General features: G+C 43.7%; 1 protein-coding gene across 1 annotated transcript in view; it reads left to right on the top strand.

Annotated features, from left to right (window-relative positions):
• NOC2L (NOC2 like nucleolar associated transcriptional repressor) overlaps window positions 1-15,407 on the top strand; it is an 81,003-nt gene that overhangs the window by 4,202 nt on the left and 61,394 nt on the right. Inside the window, exons 2-9 of the mRNA XM_087701788.1 lie at window positions 907-1,083; window positions 2,093-2,267; window positions 3,767-3,889; window positions 4,868-4,988; window positions 7,126-7,216; window positions 8,632-8,710; window positions 10,312-10,422; window positions 13,476-13,589. Of these exons, the coding sequence (XP_087557914.1) occupies window positions 907-1,083; window positions 2,093-2,267; window positions 3,767-3,889; window positions 4,868-4,988; window positions 7,126-7,216; window positions 8,632-8,710; window positions 10,312-10,422; window positions 13,476-13,589 (991 nt within the window). The remainder of the gene's footprint in view (window positions 1-906; window positions 1,084-2,092; window positions 2,268-3,766; window positions 3,890-4,867; window positions 4,989-7,125; window positions 7,217-8,631; window positions 8,711-10,311; window positions 10,423-13,475; window positions 13,590-15,407) is intronic.

Here is a 15,407-nt window from a genome sequence, read left to right as displayed (position 1 = left end):
TCCATCCATCCATCCATCTTATTTATTTATTTATTTCTATCTATCTATCTATCTATCTATCTATCTATCTATCTATCTATCTATCTATCTATTCCAGAGTTATGCTGGAACATACACACACACACAGCCATATATATAAATGGCTGTGTGTGTGTGTGTGTGTGTGTATGTTCCAGCATAATTCTGGAACGCCTCGAGCAATTTCAACCAAACTTGGTACACAGATGACTTAACCTCTGGAAACAAATACTGTTGGGGGTAAGACACCCCTAAAACCCCTTGGGTTCTGTTACAATACAGCCTGTTGTGCCTTAAAATGGTTTCTACCGTACTGCCGTAAAATGGCTTCTAATGTACAGCGCAGTGGTGTTGCCATGGAAACGGCTTCACAAGGGGGCTCTCTCTGTTAAGGGGGAAAATCCAACATTAGAAATTCCGTTAGGTCCGGAGATTTTCCCCCCTATAAATAAATAGCTGGGCAATGCCGGGTTATCGGCTAGCAATTTATAAATCATAGATGATCACATATAAATTTTAAAATAATCCAGGATGTCTGTGGGTGGCGTTTTGCCTTCAATTTATTTTCCTGCGTTTATCAAATCTCTATAGCTGCCCATCTCATGGATCTGACTTTAGGTAGCATACAATTAAACCAACACTGTCAAAAAGAGAGGCTTAAATTTTCATTGTGTATTGGTGTTTGCATAGGGCTAAGATTTTCTCATGCGCAAATAGTTTCACTGGTGTGAAATTAACAACTTGGAAACGAGGGTCCAGCATATTTGCCAGAGGGTAAAACATTTACAATCCCTTAACGCAATGGCCTTTCTAAACAAGGCCATTAATAAACAAGAAATGCATTGTTTGTTTGTTTATTTTTAAATTTTGTCTCTCTTGCCGTTTCAGAAGGAAAAACCTGGCCAACTTGAGCGTGGATGAGTTTTTAACATCCGGGTTTGATTCTGATTTGGAAGATGATTTGATAGAAGATACTCCAAATTCTGGGGGAGAGGAGAAAAGAAAGTTGCCTTCAGAACTTGATAGCAAAAGGAAACCAGGATATGATTTGGTACCAGGGGAAAGGTGAGTTTTCATGATGATGGTTGGTTGGTTGGTTAGTTGGAGGGATGGATAGATAGATGATGGATATAGGTAGCTAGATAATTATAGATGGAGGGATGAAGGATGGATGGAGGGATGAAGGGGTGAGAGGAAAAAAGGATGGATGAAGGATGGATAGATGGATGCATTGATGGATGGATGGATGGATGAGAGGGATGAAGGATGGATAGATGGATGAAGGAAGGACTGATGGATGGATGGATAGATGATGGATATAGGTAGCTGATTATTGAAGGAGGGATGAAGGAGTGAGGAAAAAGAGGGATGAAGGAGGGATAGATGGGATAGAGGGAGCGAAGATGGATAGATAATGGATATAGGTAGATAGATAATTATGGATGGAGGGATGGATGGATAAATAGATAAATAGATGATGGAGGGATGGGGTGAGAGGGAAGGATGAATATATAAATAGATGATGGATATAGGTAACTAGATATTATGGATGGAAGGACAAATATGTTTATTCTTCCTTGAAATTTTCCCAATGCTATTTTGGTATGGAGGGAGGGATAATAGATGGTTGGTAGATAGATAGATAGGCAGATAGACAGATGGACGGACGGATCGATGGATGGATAGATAGATAGAGCAAGCGAGCTATATAGATAGATAGACAGGCAGATAGAAAGGACGGAAGGACAAATACGTTTACTCTTCCTTGAAATTTTCCCAATGCTATTTTGGTATGGAGGAGGGATAATAGATGGTTGGTTGGTAGATAGATAAATAGATAGATAGATGATAGATTGATTGATTGATAGATAGATAGATAGATAGATAGATAGATAGATAGATAGATAGATAGACAGACAGACAGACAGACAGACAGAGCAAGCAAGCTATATAGATAGATAGACAGGCAGATAGATGGATAGATAAATAGATGGATGGATAGCTTTTTAAAAAAAAAAAACTTCCTGGCTGGATATATAAACCTAAATTCCTTAAACTCTTCCGTGTCGTATAGGAAAATAAAGAAAGGTAATGCTTCAGGGCATAAAGACCAGCTCTCTCGTCTAAAGGACCGAGATCCAGAATTTTACAAGTTCCTGGAAGAAAATGACAAGAAACTGCTTAATTTTGACGAATCTGACAGTTCTGATGAAGAGGACGATCATCACGTGTTGCCTGAAAAATTGGAGGTAATTAATTTATTTTCAATTTAGCTGAACTTCAGGGAATCATCTTACTGATGTTGCTTGCTCTCTGATGCTAGTTAGAATACAGCTTAATTAATACTCAGATCTTCTATAACAGCGGTCACCAAATGGTGGTCTGTGACAAAATTTGGGTGGTCCACAGAAAAATTATCTGCATTTTTATATATTGCACTAAATCAGGGGGTCCTCAAACTGCGGCCCCTGGGATGGATGCGTGCAATGAATGCTTGTGTTGCTGCAGAGAGTCTCCCCCTTTGGGGTCTTTTTGTGTGGGTCAGAGGGGGTCAGAAATTAAACTTGGGGTCTCCTTCAGCCTCCTGGTGGGGGGCTTTGGGCGAAGGCTGGAGGGAAGAGCCGCTGGTGGCGAAGAGCCGGAGGGCCTCGTTCCAGTGGGGCTGCATCATGGCCTGGAACTGGCTGACCATCTCAGCCCGCTGAGCCTCCAGGCGCCGACACCTGGCCTTGCACTCCCGCAGGTCTTCCCTCTGCTTGGAAAGCCTATGCTCCCAGTCCTCAGTGAGGTGCTTCTGCTGAGCCTCCTCCTCGGTCAGATCCAATTTGAACTGAGCTCTTTTGCCAACTCTTTCTCCTGGGGGCTGCTTAGCTCCAGCAACTGCTTCCTGTGGGGGCCCTAAGGAGCCCGGGCGGGCAGGCGAGGAGGGGCTAGGAGGGGAGGGGCAAGTAGAGACCGGTGAGGTGCCCCTTGACGTGAGTGACATTGAGTTGGCCACACCCACCCAGTCACATGACCACCTGGCCACGCCCACCCAGCCGGTCATTAGGCAGGTTATAATAGTGGTCCGCAGGATTTAAAATTATGAATTTAGTGGCCCTTGAGGTCCAAAAGGTTGGTGGTCCCCTTTCCTATAATGTTGCATAAAAAAAATAGGTGAAGGCAAAAATTTATATGAAAATACCAGCGTGGCTCTCAACAGCGGAAGCATTTACACATCCAAATGTAATAAATCTGGGAAAAGATTTAACATATAAAGATATTAAAATGTGGAAGGGAATAGACTCATTAAAGACAGAGTATTTTCTAACCTGGGACTTATTATATAAATGATTGGATAATAGAGGTAGAAATTAGGACAGTGTTTCTCAACCTTGGCAACTTGAAGATGTCCGGACTTCAACTCCCAGAATTCCCCAGCCAGCATTCGCTGGCTGGGGAATTCTGGGAGTTGAAGTCCGGACATCTTCAAGTTGCCAAGGTTGAGAAACACTGAATTAGGAGCTGGGAAAACATTACCAGCTAAGCAAATTGACCTAGACAAGACACTGTTCACAAAGCACTTAGGTATGTTAAATGAACAAGTACAAATAAACTGTTTTTTTAAAAAATTAAATTAAATTTAAAAAAAGATCAGAAAAACCAATGTCTTTTTATTCCCCCCAAAAAACTGCATGGACTGTGTGTGTCCCTGGACGTCACTCATTTCCGGCTAATTCCTTTTTAAAAAAAAAAAAATCTTTGATAGGAAGCAACTGATGAGGAAGAGGAGGAAGAAGAGGAGGAAGAAGGAAAAACAGCGAAGCGGAAAAAAATGGACTTCATCACGGTGTCATTGAAAATGGTGGAACACTGGAAGGAAGCTGCAGAGGTAAGAGGCACATTTTAAAAAAAAACAACAACATTTCTTTAGGCGCTGCAAAATAAGGCTGATTAAATATGGAAAGTCTTGCCCAAAACAAAGATACTTTCTAACCTTAGTATTTGGAATGGAATGGAATAGGAATAGATTCTTTATTGGTCAACCTGCCCTGTTCTGTCTAGCCTATATTCTATTTTCTATATTGTATTTTCTTCTATTACTATTGTATTGTATTCTGTTCTGTTCTGTTCTGTTCTATTCTATTCTTGTATTCTCCTATCCTATTCCTATCCTATTCCTATCCTATTCCTATCCTATTCCTATCCTATTCCTATCCTATTCCTATCCTATTCCTATCCTATTCCTATCCTATTCCTATCCTATTCCTATCCTATTCTGTTCTATTCTTGTATTCTCCTACCCTATTCCTAGCCTTCTATTCTGTTCTATTCTATCCTATCCTATTCTATTCTATTCTTGAATTCTCCTATTCCTAGCCTTCTATTCTGTTCTATTCTATTCTATCCTATTCTATTCTATTCTTGTATTCTCCTATTCTATTCCTATCCTATTCCTGTTGTATTCTATTTTATTCTATTCTTGTATTCTCCTTTTCTATTCCTATTCCTACCCTACTATTCTATTCTGTTCTATTCTTATATTTTCCTACCCTCTTCCTATCCTTCTATTCTATTCTGTTCTGTTCTATTCTATTCTTGTATTCTCCTATTTTATTCCTATTCCTATCCTTCTGTTCTGTTCTATTCTATTCTATTCTTTTCTTGTATTCTCCTATCCTTTTCCTATCGTATTCTATTCTATTCTATTCTATTCTTGTATTCTCCTATTCTATTCCTATCATTCTATTCTATTCTATTTTCCATTCCATTCTATTCCATATTCTATTCTATAATGTTCTGTTCTATTCTATTCCATTTTTTAAAATTTTAGAATTAATTCTATTAATTTTTTTTTTATGCCACACAGAAGAAACTCACTCCTAGGATCTTCCATGAAATCACCCAAGCCTTTAAAGCCTGCGTGGTAACTGCCAAAGGAGAATCGGCAGGGCCGGATTCTGGCAAGTTCAAAGTCACGGACAGCACAGGTAAATCTTCCAGAACTGAGCTAGCTTTGCAAAAAATGAAAGATTAAAGAAACACATCCCATCTTCATTGATACTTTGAATAGAATAGAATAGAATAGAATGCAGGATAGGATAGGATATAATAGAATAGAAGAAGGCTAGAATAGAATAAGGATAGAATAGAATAGAAGGATAGAAAATAGAACAGAATAGAATCTTTTATTGGTCAAGTGTGATTGGACACATAAGGAATTTGTCTTTGGTGCATAAGCTCTCAGTGGACATAAAAAGACAAGATACATTCGTCAAGAATCATAAGGTACAACACTTAATGATAGTCCTAGGGTGCAAATAATGATTAAATTGTGAGCGTGGGCACATTGATTTATTTAAATTAAGACCCCTTAGGTGGCACTAAATGTCATGCCATCACTTGCAAAGCAGAGCAATTGTGTTTACAAAAAAAACACACCTTAAACCCAAAGCAAGCAAATCGAATTCCGGATATACGAAAAACTCCATTATTTTAAGTTACGTACATCGGTAGTCCTCGGCGTATGACCACGATAGAGCCCAAAATTAACGTCACTAAGCGAGACAGCAAAGGTCACTTTATGACCTTTCTTGCCATAATTGTGAAGGGGATCGCTGCAGTTAAGTTAGTAGACGACATAGTTCCAGGAAAAATTGCCGCCGTCATGAATGTGGGTCAGTGGTCAAAGCATCCGTATTTTGATCATGTGAACGTAGAAAAGTTGCAATGGTCCTCTTCTGACCGAGGCATCCCAAGATCATGAAGCCGACTCCTCGTCCTGATAAAACCTCTTTTATTTGGGTTAAAGGGAATTCCTCTCCAGCCAAGTCCCAGCCGACAGTCTTTCTTGAGAGTTCACAACTACAGACCTTTATCAGGCTTGGAGAGCTGCCAGCCGATATTTTCTAAACGCCATGCTGTAGCAGCAATTCCTTGGCAAGAAGTCAGGGACAGATCTTCACCTGAATGAATTGAACGAATTCCCTCCTGCAAACTCCACTCCCCTTTTGTTCCTCTATATTCCTTATGGGAGGGGCCATTCACCATCCACCTGTGCCTTTACTCCAGAGTCGGCCCTTGTTCCTTAACTGTTCCCTTCCCCTGTGCATGCGCACACTGGGAACAGGCTCCAGCTGTTCTTCTGCCTCACTGATGTCTGACTCTGAAGGCAGCTGATAACTGACATGCGGCTCTGCCCCCCTCTCTGCCTCCGACACAGAGCCCTCGTCCGAGCCTTCCCCAGACTCCAGGACTGGCCCAGGTCCCCAACCTCCTCCCTGTCCGAAACTCATAACAAGGTCCTAAGCGTGAAAAACAATCTTAAGTCACTTTTTCAGTGTAACTTCAAATGGTCACGAAATGAATGGTTTGTAAGTCAAGGACCACCTGTATATCAGTATTTCTGCAACTTTAAGACGGGTGGACTTCAACCCGCAGAATTCCCCAGCCACCTCTTAAAAGTTGCTGACATGGAGACATTCAGCTGTATGTAAGAGTCTTGTTATGGCCCGCCGGCGGCCATTAGAGCTGGCAGCAGATTCAGGCAGTGAGGAGGTTGGGGAGGAAGATGGGCCAGTCCTGGAGTCTGGGGAAGGCTCTGATGAGAGCTCTGTGTCAGAGGCAGAGAGGGGGCCAGGGCCGTCTGACAGTTATCAGCTGCCTTTGGGGTCAGACATCAGTGAGGCAGAAGAACAGCTGGAGCCTGTTCCCAGTGTGAGTTGCCAAACGAAGGGAACAGCTAAAGAACAGGAGTCGACTTGGTAGTAAGGCCACAGGTGGACGGTGAATGGCCCCTCCCAGAGGGAATAAAAGAGGAGCGAAAGGGGAGTGGAGTTTGCAGGAGACCATTAGTTCGCTTCATTGGTTGGTGACTCTCTGAGATTCCTTGCCAAGTTCTGCAGATATCGGCCTGGCAGCTCTCCAAGCCAGATAAGGTCTGTGACTGTAAATCCTCCCTTGAAAGACTTTGCTGGATGTGAAGGAGCAGAATCCACAGTCAATTAATAAAAGGGGATTTTGTCAGGACCAGGAGCTTTGCTTTGTGCTCTCAGTCAGAACCAGTCCTCCCTCACGATTGCTAAATTCATTGATGAAATGTTTATTTTTTTTTCATCTCCTGCTTAGTCTTCAACACTCTTGTCTCCTTCTGTGTCCGGGACCTTTTCGTTCTTGTGCAAAAATTGCTCCAGGTGAAACCTGCAAAAAATAAATCAAAGTAAGTTTATTTATTTATTTTGCTTATTCACATTTATTTGCTCTCTATTCTTCCAGTCTAGGAATAGTCTGCAAAAGACTATTCCTTTGGTTCCTGGTGTCCAATTTTATCCATCCTGAGCAGATTTTTTTTTTAAAAACTATTAAAAGGGATCAGAATGGGAGGAAAATGCGGCACACGGAAGCGGAAAACGGGGTGTGCAGAGGCCAAAAATGGGATGTGGAGGCCGAAAATGGGGCTATGGCAATCCCTGCAGCCTGAAACAGCTCATGGCCGGGAGGCCGATCCAACCGACAATCAGCTGCTTGTCCTAATCAGGCTGTGCTGAAACTGAAACAGGCTGTTTGCTCTTTGCTGCAAGGAGGCAAATTGCTGGGAGGAAGGGACCAAAGGGTGTGGGCCATGGGTGGGTGGAGCTACATTTGAATAAATGAATGTTAATTTTATTTATATGCCGCCCTTTTCCCCCGAAGGGGACTCAGGGCAGCTCACAACTCAACCAGGGAAGGGGGATACAAACAAAAAATTTAAAACGACACAAAAAACAATGCATAATTAAAACACAACAGTCATACCAATTCGAGACGGGGGCAACAGCTCTTTAGCCCCAGGCCTGTCGGAACAGCCAGGTTTTAAGGGCTTTGCGGAAGGCCTGGAGGGTGGTGAGGGTTCGAATCTCCACGGGGAGTTCGTTCCAGAGGGTCGGAGCAGCCACAGAGAAGGCCCTCCTCCGGGTAGTCGCCAGTCGGCACTGGCCGGCGGATGGAATTCGGAGGAGGCCTAATCTGTGGGATCTAATCGGTCTAGTGGAGGTAATTGGCAGCAGGTGTTCTCTCAAGTACCCAGGTCCAATACCATGAAGGGCTTTATAAGTGACGACTAGCGCCTTGAAGCATATCCGGAGACCAATAGGCAGCCAGTGCAGCTTGCGGAGGATAGGTGTTACGTGGGTGAACCGAGGTGCACCCATGATCGCTCGCGCGGCTGCATTCTGGACAAGCTGAAGTCTCCGAATGCTCTTCAAGGGCAGCCCCATGTAGAGCACATTGCAGTAGTCCAGTCTAGAGGTCACAAGGGCGCGAGTGACTGTTGTGAGGGCCTCCCGGTTCAGGTAGGGACGCAACTGGTGCACCAGGCGAACCTGGGCAAATGCCCCCCTGGTCACAGCCGATTTGGAGTATAAGACACACCCAAATTTTCAGTCTCTTTGGGGGGGGGGGAAGTGTGTCATATACTCCGAAAAATATGGTATTTATTTTCTACCTTGAATTTTAAATGCGTCACAGGCAAGAAACTTTCCTGGTTGAACAGCAGCTAGCCCAGTTGAAATTCCATCAGCTCCCATCAGAGGAATGACAGCCTTTGAATGACATACTGTATTTTCTCCTAAACCATGTCTTCCTTAATTGCTGTAGGTTAGTCCTGCCTTCCTCCAGTCTCTTGTGGAGCAAGTTACGACTGGACATCAAAATGCACCTTGGCTGCACCATTCAGGTGAGTTTAAGTCACCTAGCAAGCGAGGTTCAAATTTGGTCTTTTTTTTAAAAATATATTGAGCATCTCTTCCTAGTTTTTGGAATTTTTTTTTTATACAAGACTTCCTGGACTTCCTTTTTTTTCTTTGCTTTTAATTTCATTTTTTTTAAAATTGTATAAAATACAAAACATGAACCGAAAATAGGAAATTAAAGGAAGGGAATGGGAAAAGGGGGAAGAGAAAAAGAAAGAAAAGAGGGCATTGATTTCCAACTTTTCCCAGCACAGTACAAGATAAACACATCCCAACCTCAACCTTTTTGCTTTTACACATAAATATAAACTAGCCATTTCTATTAACACCAAATCTTTCTCATCAACAAAACCAAAATGTTATTATTATTTTTTCCTTCACGCGCACAAATTCCAGAAGTGACATCTAAATAAGAACATATTTTCCTCTCTTAAAAAAAAAGTATTCAATCTAACCATTCCTGTTTTGTCTTCCTTTCTATGGAAATAGCATGTATGCATTTTCCCCCCCCCTTTATTTGCTTGGAAGAGGTTTCGCTTCCCATCCCAGAAGCGCCTTCCGTTCTGACCGAATTCCTCCGTTCGCCAGCGTTCAGGCAGAACAGAAGAAGCTCCCGGGATGAGGAGCGAAATGTCTTCAAGGAAAAAAAACAAAGGAAGCGCAGTTGCCTCTTCAAAAAAGAAATAAAAAGCACCTTTGTTGAACGGGGAGTGTGGGCAGAAGAGAGTGTAGGAGATTAGAAATCTACAGATTTACAATTAACAAGAGTTGGAAGGGACCTTGTAGGTCATCTAGTCCAACCCCCCGCTCAAAGCAGGAGAACCTGTTAACCATTTCTGACAGCTGGCAGTGCAGTCTCTTCTTCAAAGTTTCCAGGGATGAAGCTCCCACAACTTCCGAAGGCAACTTCTGTTCCAGAGGTGGATTGCTTAGACATTGCAATTTTACAGATGATCAGAATTGGAAGGGACCTTGTAGGTCATCTAGTCCAACCCCCCACCCAAGCAGGAGACCCTACCCCATTTCTGATAGATGGCAGGTCCAGTCTCTTCTTGAAAGCCTCCAGGGATGAAGCTTCTGTTCCATGGGTTGATTGTTCTCACTGTCAGAAAGTTCCTCCTTATTTCCAGGTCGAATCTCTCCTTGGCCAGTTTCCATCCGTTATTATTCCTTGTCTGGCCTTTGGGTGCTTTGGAGAATAGCTTGGCCCCCTCCTCTCTATGGCAGCCCCCCAAATATTGGAAGATGCTATCCTGCCTCCTCTGGTCCTTCTCTTCACCAGACTAGCCATGCCAGCCGTATTGAGCCGAGGTGGCGCAGTGGTTAAATGCAGCACTGCAGGCTACTTCAGCTGACTGCAGTTCTGCAGTTCGGCTGTTCAAATCCCACCAGGCTCAAGGTTGACTCAGCCTTCCATCCTTCTGAGGTGGGTGAAATGAGGACCCGGATTGTTGTTGGGGGCGATATGCTGACTCTGCAAACCGCTTAGAGAGGGCTGAAAGCCCTATGAAGCGGTATATAAGTCTAACTGCTATTGCTACTGCTATTGATGGAAATTTTGTCTTTTTTTCCCCCCACCCCACAGCTCCTGTCATGTTTAACACGAACTTCAGTCACGATCGCTGTTCTTCACCACATCAGCGCCATAGTTCCTTATTATTTAAGCTTCCCCAAACAGTCGCGCATGCTCCTTAAGGTAAGTTCCATCGCTCTTGTTGGCCAGAAAGTGCAGGAATAAAACTTTAAAGTTGGAATCCCCCTGTTCAAATTGGGTAGCCTGGCTTCGGTCCTGGATAATAGTTTCCAGGACAACCTTTTTTTTTTTTTTTGGCTTGGTTTTTAAAAAAAATGAATTAATTAGATTTTTATTCCTCCGTTGTTGTTGTTATTATTATTATCAGCTAGCCATTGCCCAGGTATTTATTTATTTGGGGGGGGGGAATGTCCAGACCAAACGTAATTTCAAATGTTGGATGTTCCCCCCTTAGCAGAGGGAGCCCCCTGGTGGAGTACTATGGAAGCCGTTACCATGGCAACTCCACTGCTCTGTAGAGTAGAAGCCATTTTACGGCAGAACAGTAGAAGCCGTTTGAAGGCACAACAGGCTGTATCTTAACAGAACACCCACCCCCGAGAGGTGTTTACCCCCACAGCATGTTGCTCCAGAGAGTAAGTCATCTGTGCACCAAGTTTGGTTGAAATTGCTTGAAGCTTTTCAGAGTTATGCTGGAATACACACACACAAACAAATACACACAGCCATTTTTATATAGAGAGATAACTATAGGTAATAAACATATTCAACACACTGCCTTCTTGTTTTCCCCACAATGACCACACAGGTGGGTTGTGCTGAGAGAGGGGTGGGGATTGGCCCAAAGTCACCCAATTGGCTTTCATGCCTATGGTGGAACTAGAATTCCCAATCTCCTAGTTCAGTGTTTCTCAACCTTGGCAACTTGAAGATGTCCGGACTTCAACTCCCAGAATTCCCCAGCCAGCGAATGCTGGCTGGGGAATTCTGGGAGTTGAAGTCCGGACATCTTCAAGTTGCCAAGGTTGAGAAACACTGTCCTAGTTTCTAAAACAGTTTCTAAACCAGTACCTTAACCTGGTTATCTTTTCCCCCTTTATTTTAGAAAAATAAGAAATGGCTGGTTTGATAAATTTAACAAGACATAGCTTCGCAAAATAAAAAAAGAAGAGAAAGAGTGACTGAAGAACAAAATACCAAGGAAATAAAAGGATTTGCAATTAGATGATTTAAAATTAATTAGATGAATAAAATTAACTGTATCTTAAGAAGTGCTTAACACTCTGTAAAGGTAAAGGTTCTCCTCGCACACACATGTGCTAGTTGTTCCTGACTCTAGGGGGCGGGGTGCATATCTCTGTTTCAAAGCGAAAAACCAGCGCTGTCTGAAGACGTCTCCGTGGTCATGTGGCCGGCATGATTCAATGCCGAAGGCGCATGGAACGCTGCTCCCTTCCCACCAAAGGTGGTTCCTATTGGTGGACGTGATGAGCCAGGGTCTTGAGGCCGTTAAGAGCTGGATGAGCGCTAACAAACTGGTACTCAACCCGGACAAGACCGAGTAGCTGTTGTGTTTTCCTCCCAATAATTTGGCCGACATTCCAACACTCAGGCTGGGGGGTCAAATTCTATACCCCTCAGATAGGGTCCGTAACTTAGGAGTCCTCCTGGATCCTCAGCTGACTCTCGACCACCAGTTGTCGGCTGTGACCAGGGGGGCATTTGCCCAGGTTCGCCTGGTCCGCCAGTTACGGCCCTACCTGGACCGGGAGGCTCTCACAACAGTCACTCGAGCCCTTGTGATCTCTAGGCTGGAATACTGCAATGGGCTCTACATGGGGTTGCCCCTGAGGAGCACCCGGCGACTGCAGTTAGTCCAGAATGCGGCCGCGCGAGTGATAGTGGGCGCACCACGGTTCGCCCACATTACACCCATCCTCCGCGAGCTGCACTGGCTACCTGTGGGTCTCCGGGTGCGCTTCAGGGTATTGATGACCACCTTTAAAGCACTCCATGGTAGTGGGTCTGGATACTTGAGAGACCGCCTTCTGCCGATTACCTCCCTCCGACCGATTAGATCACACAGGCTGGGCCTCCTCCGGATTCCATCCGCCAGTCAATGCCGACTGGCGACTACACGGAGGAGAGCCTTTTCTGTTGTAGCTCCGACCCTGTGGAACGATCTCCCCGTTGAGATTCGTACCCTCACCACCATCCAAACCTTCCGCACAGCCCTCAAGATCTGGCTCTCCCAGCAGGCCTGGGGATAGGTTTTCAATTTACCCGCCCGAATGTTGATTGTTGAATGTATGTTGTGCTTTACTATTTTATTATTGGTCTTTTATTGTTGGTTTGTTATTGTACACCCTTCCCTTTGTGATTGTAAGCCGCCCTGAGTCCCCTCAGGGAGAAGGGCGGCCTATAAGTCTTATTAAAATCTAAATCTAAATCTATTTTTCTACTTGCATTTTTTTAGCTTTCGAACTGCTAGGTTGGCAGAAGCTGGGGCAAGTCACGGGAGTTCCCTCCTTTACACGGCGCTAGGGGTTCGAACCACCGAACTGCCGACCTTGCTGATCGACAAGCTCAGCTCTAAATGATAATGTTGACATTATCCAGTTGTTCACTAAAGCAAACTGTACAGTGAAAGATCCCATTCTTTTTTAAGTTTTCAATCTTGGCAACTTTTGAGTTATGGACTTTAACTCCCATAATTCCCCAGCCAGCATGCTTTAAGATGAGGTGGCGCAGTGGTTAAATGCAGCACTGCAGGCTACTTCAGCTGACTGCAGTTCAGCAGTTCGGCTGTTCAAATCTCACCGGCTCAGGGTTGACTCAGCCTTCCATCCTTCCGAGGTGGGTAAAATGAGGACCCAGATTGTTGTTGGGGGCAATATGCTGACTCTGTAAACCGCTTAGAGAGGGCTGAAAGCCCTATGAAGCAGTATATAAGTCTAACTGCTATTGCTATTGCTATGTATATACTTTATTTCCCAGCATACCCGCTGGGAAATTCTTGGAAGTTGAACTCCACACGTTTTACATAGTTGCCAATGAGAAATGCTATTTTAGGCCATAAAAGGGGTTGAAATTGAGTGGCATTGCCTTGATTGGCACTTGGGGGGGAAATTCAGTTTTTAACCCTAGGGGCATCTCATTTTAAAAGCAAAACCAAAATTGAAAATAACTTATTTTTTTCTTCTTCCTTCCTTAAGCAAATTATTCGTCTCTGGAGCACCGGCGATGAGGTTGTGAGAGTTTTAGCTTTTTTGATACTCAACAAATTTTGCCGGTATAAACAGGAAGCTTATTTGCCCTCCGTTCTTAAGGTAAGATTAACAGAGTTGGAAGGGACCTTGTAGGTCATCTAGTCCAACCCCCTTCCCCCAAGCAGGAGATCCTACACCATTTCTGACAGATGGCGCCTGAAAACCCATGGACTATAAATTCATTTTTTAGGCTGGATCAGTATTTCCACCCTTACAAAATTAAAAACTCTGGGCTTTGGGGCAAAACTTCGCACCGTAGTGGCTTCAATTATTACTCTTGGATTTGATGGACGAAAGGAATAGCTGCTATTAAGGCGTTTTCCCAAGTTCTCTCGGGTTTTAAAAAAGAGGCATTATGCTTCTTTTGATGTTTGTCAGCGCTCCAGTTTTGCTGTTGTGTACTTTGAAGCTCAGTTGTTGACTTTCGTTCGCAGCTACAGCAAAATCAAAAAATGGCATGGTTTATGTCACAACATAAATTTGTCTTCCTTGAAATAACTGGTAGCCCTCAACGTAAAACTATAAAATCTTCAGCTCGAAATTTATGTTGCTAAGTTAGTTAGTTTACTGCATTTTTCGGAGTATAAGACGCACCTTCCCCCCCCCCAAGAGAGGGTGAAAATTTGGGTGTGTCTTATACACTGAATATTTTTGACTTACTGAAACTCTGCCCTGCTTTGCAAAAATGGCCATGCATAGCCTTTAGGAGGTTTCCAGAGTGCTCCTGGGGGTGGGAGGGCAAAAATGAGCAAAGAAATAGACTGTTTTTGCCCAGCCCCCAGAAGCATTCTACAAGCCCCGCAAAGTTCTGCATACCCTTTAAAAATTTTTTTTTGCAAAAAATGAGGGATGCAGAGGGTTTGGGAGGCATGCAGAGTGCAAAAACTTTTTTTTTAAATTTACCTCTTCAAAATCATGGTGCGTCTTATAATCCGAAAAATATGGCACTTCTGTTCTGCAAGTGTACAATTTGGGGGGGGGGGGCGGGGAACACACTCTTCTTTTGACTGACACTCACCTCCAGAATGAATGGCAGGACAGGGATGAAGGTCTCCGTGCTCTCCGACAGCAGGGCCAGCGCCCGGACACAGTGCATACGCAGAGGGTAGAAACGAACCTCTTCAAAATCACGGTGCGTCTTACAGCCCGAAAAATACATTGCGTTGTTGTCATTGCACCTTGTGCAACAAAATGAAATGCGATCTTCAATGTACAATTGATAGTTGAGGTTGTGGTTGTTAAGGAATCATGGGCCGTCATTAAGCAGAACATCAGGTGGTGGCTGGTTTTCCGCCAGTGAAATGTTGCCATAAGTGAGACATCGGTTAAGTGAATTTTGCCTCGTTTTACGACTTTTCTTGCTGCCATTATTAAGTGAATCACTACAGTTGTTAAGCGAATAAGATGGCTGTTAAGTGGATCTGGCTTCCCCAATGATTTTGCTTCGACAGACGGTGATCATAAAACCCCGGACAGTGCAACCATCCTAAATATGAATCGGTTGCCAGGTGTTGGAATGTTGATCACCTGTCCGTGGATGGGCTTTCAGCAATGATCATAAGTGTCAAAAACAATCATAAGATACTTTTTTCCTATGCAGTCGCTAAATAAATAGTTGTAAGTTGAAGTTCAAGCTCAACTTAGCAAGATCACGTGAAGTGTTGATACCACTTTATAAGGCCTTGGTAAAGCCACACTTGGAATCCGGCATCCAGTTTTGGTCGCCTCGATATAAAAAAAGATGTGGAGACTCTAGAAAGAGTGCAGAGAAGAGCCACAAAGATGATTAGGGGCCTGGAGGCTAAAACATAGGAAGAACGGTTGCAGGAACTGGGTAGGTCTAGTGGAATGAAAAGAAGGACTAGGGGAGACATGATA

This window comes from Thamnophis sirtalis, unplaced genomic scaffold (assembly GCF_051295495.1).
Source record: "Thamnophis sirtalis isolate CommonGarterSnake01/CBP01778 unplaced genomic scaffold, rThaSir2_p1.2 scaffold_15, whole genome shotgun sequence".
Classification (NCBI taxonomy): Eukaryota; Metazoa; Chordata; class Lepidosauria; order Squamata; family Natricidae; genus Thamnophis; species Thamnophis sirtalis.
Note: the sequence above shows the minus strand (reverse complement) of the source record. Positions and strands in the feature narration are given on the sequence as shown.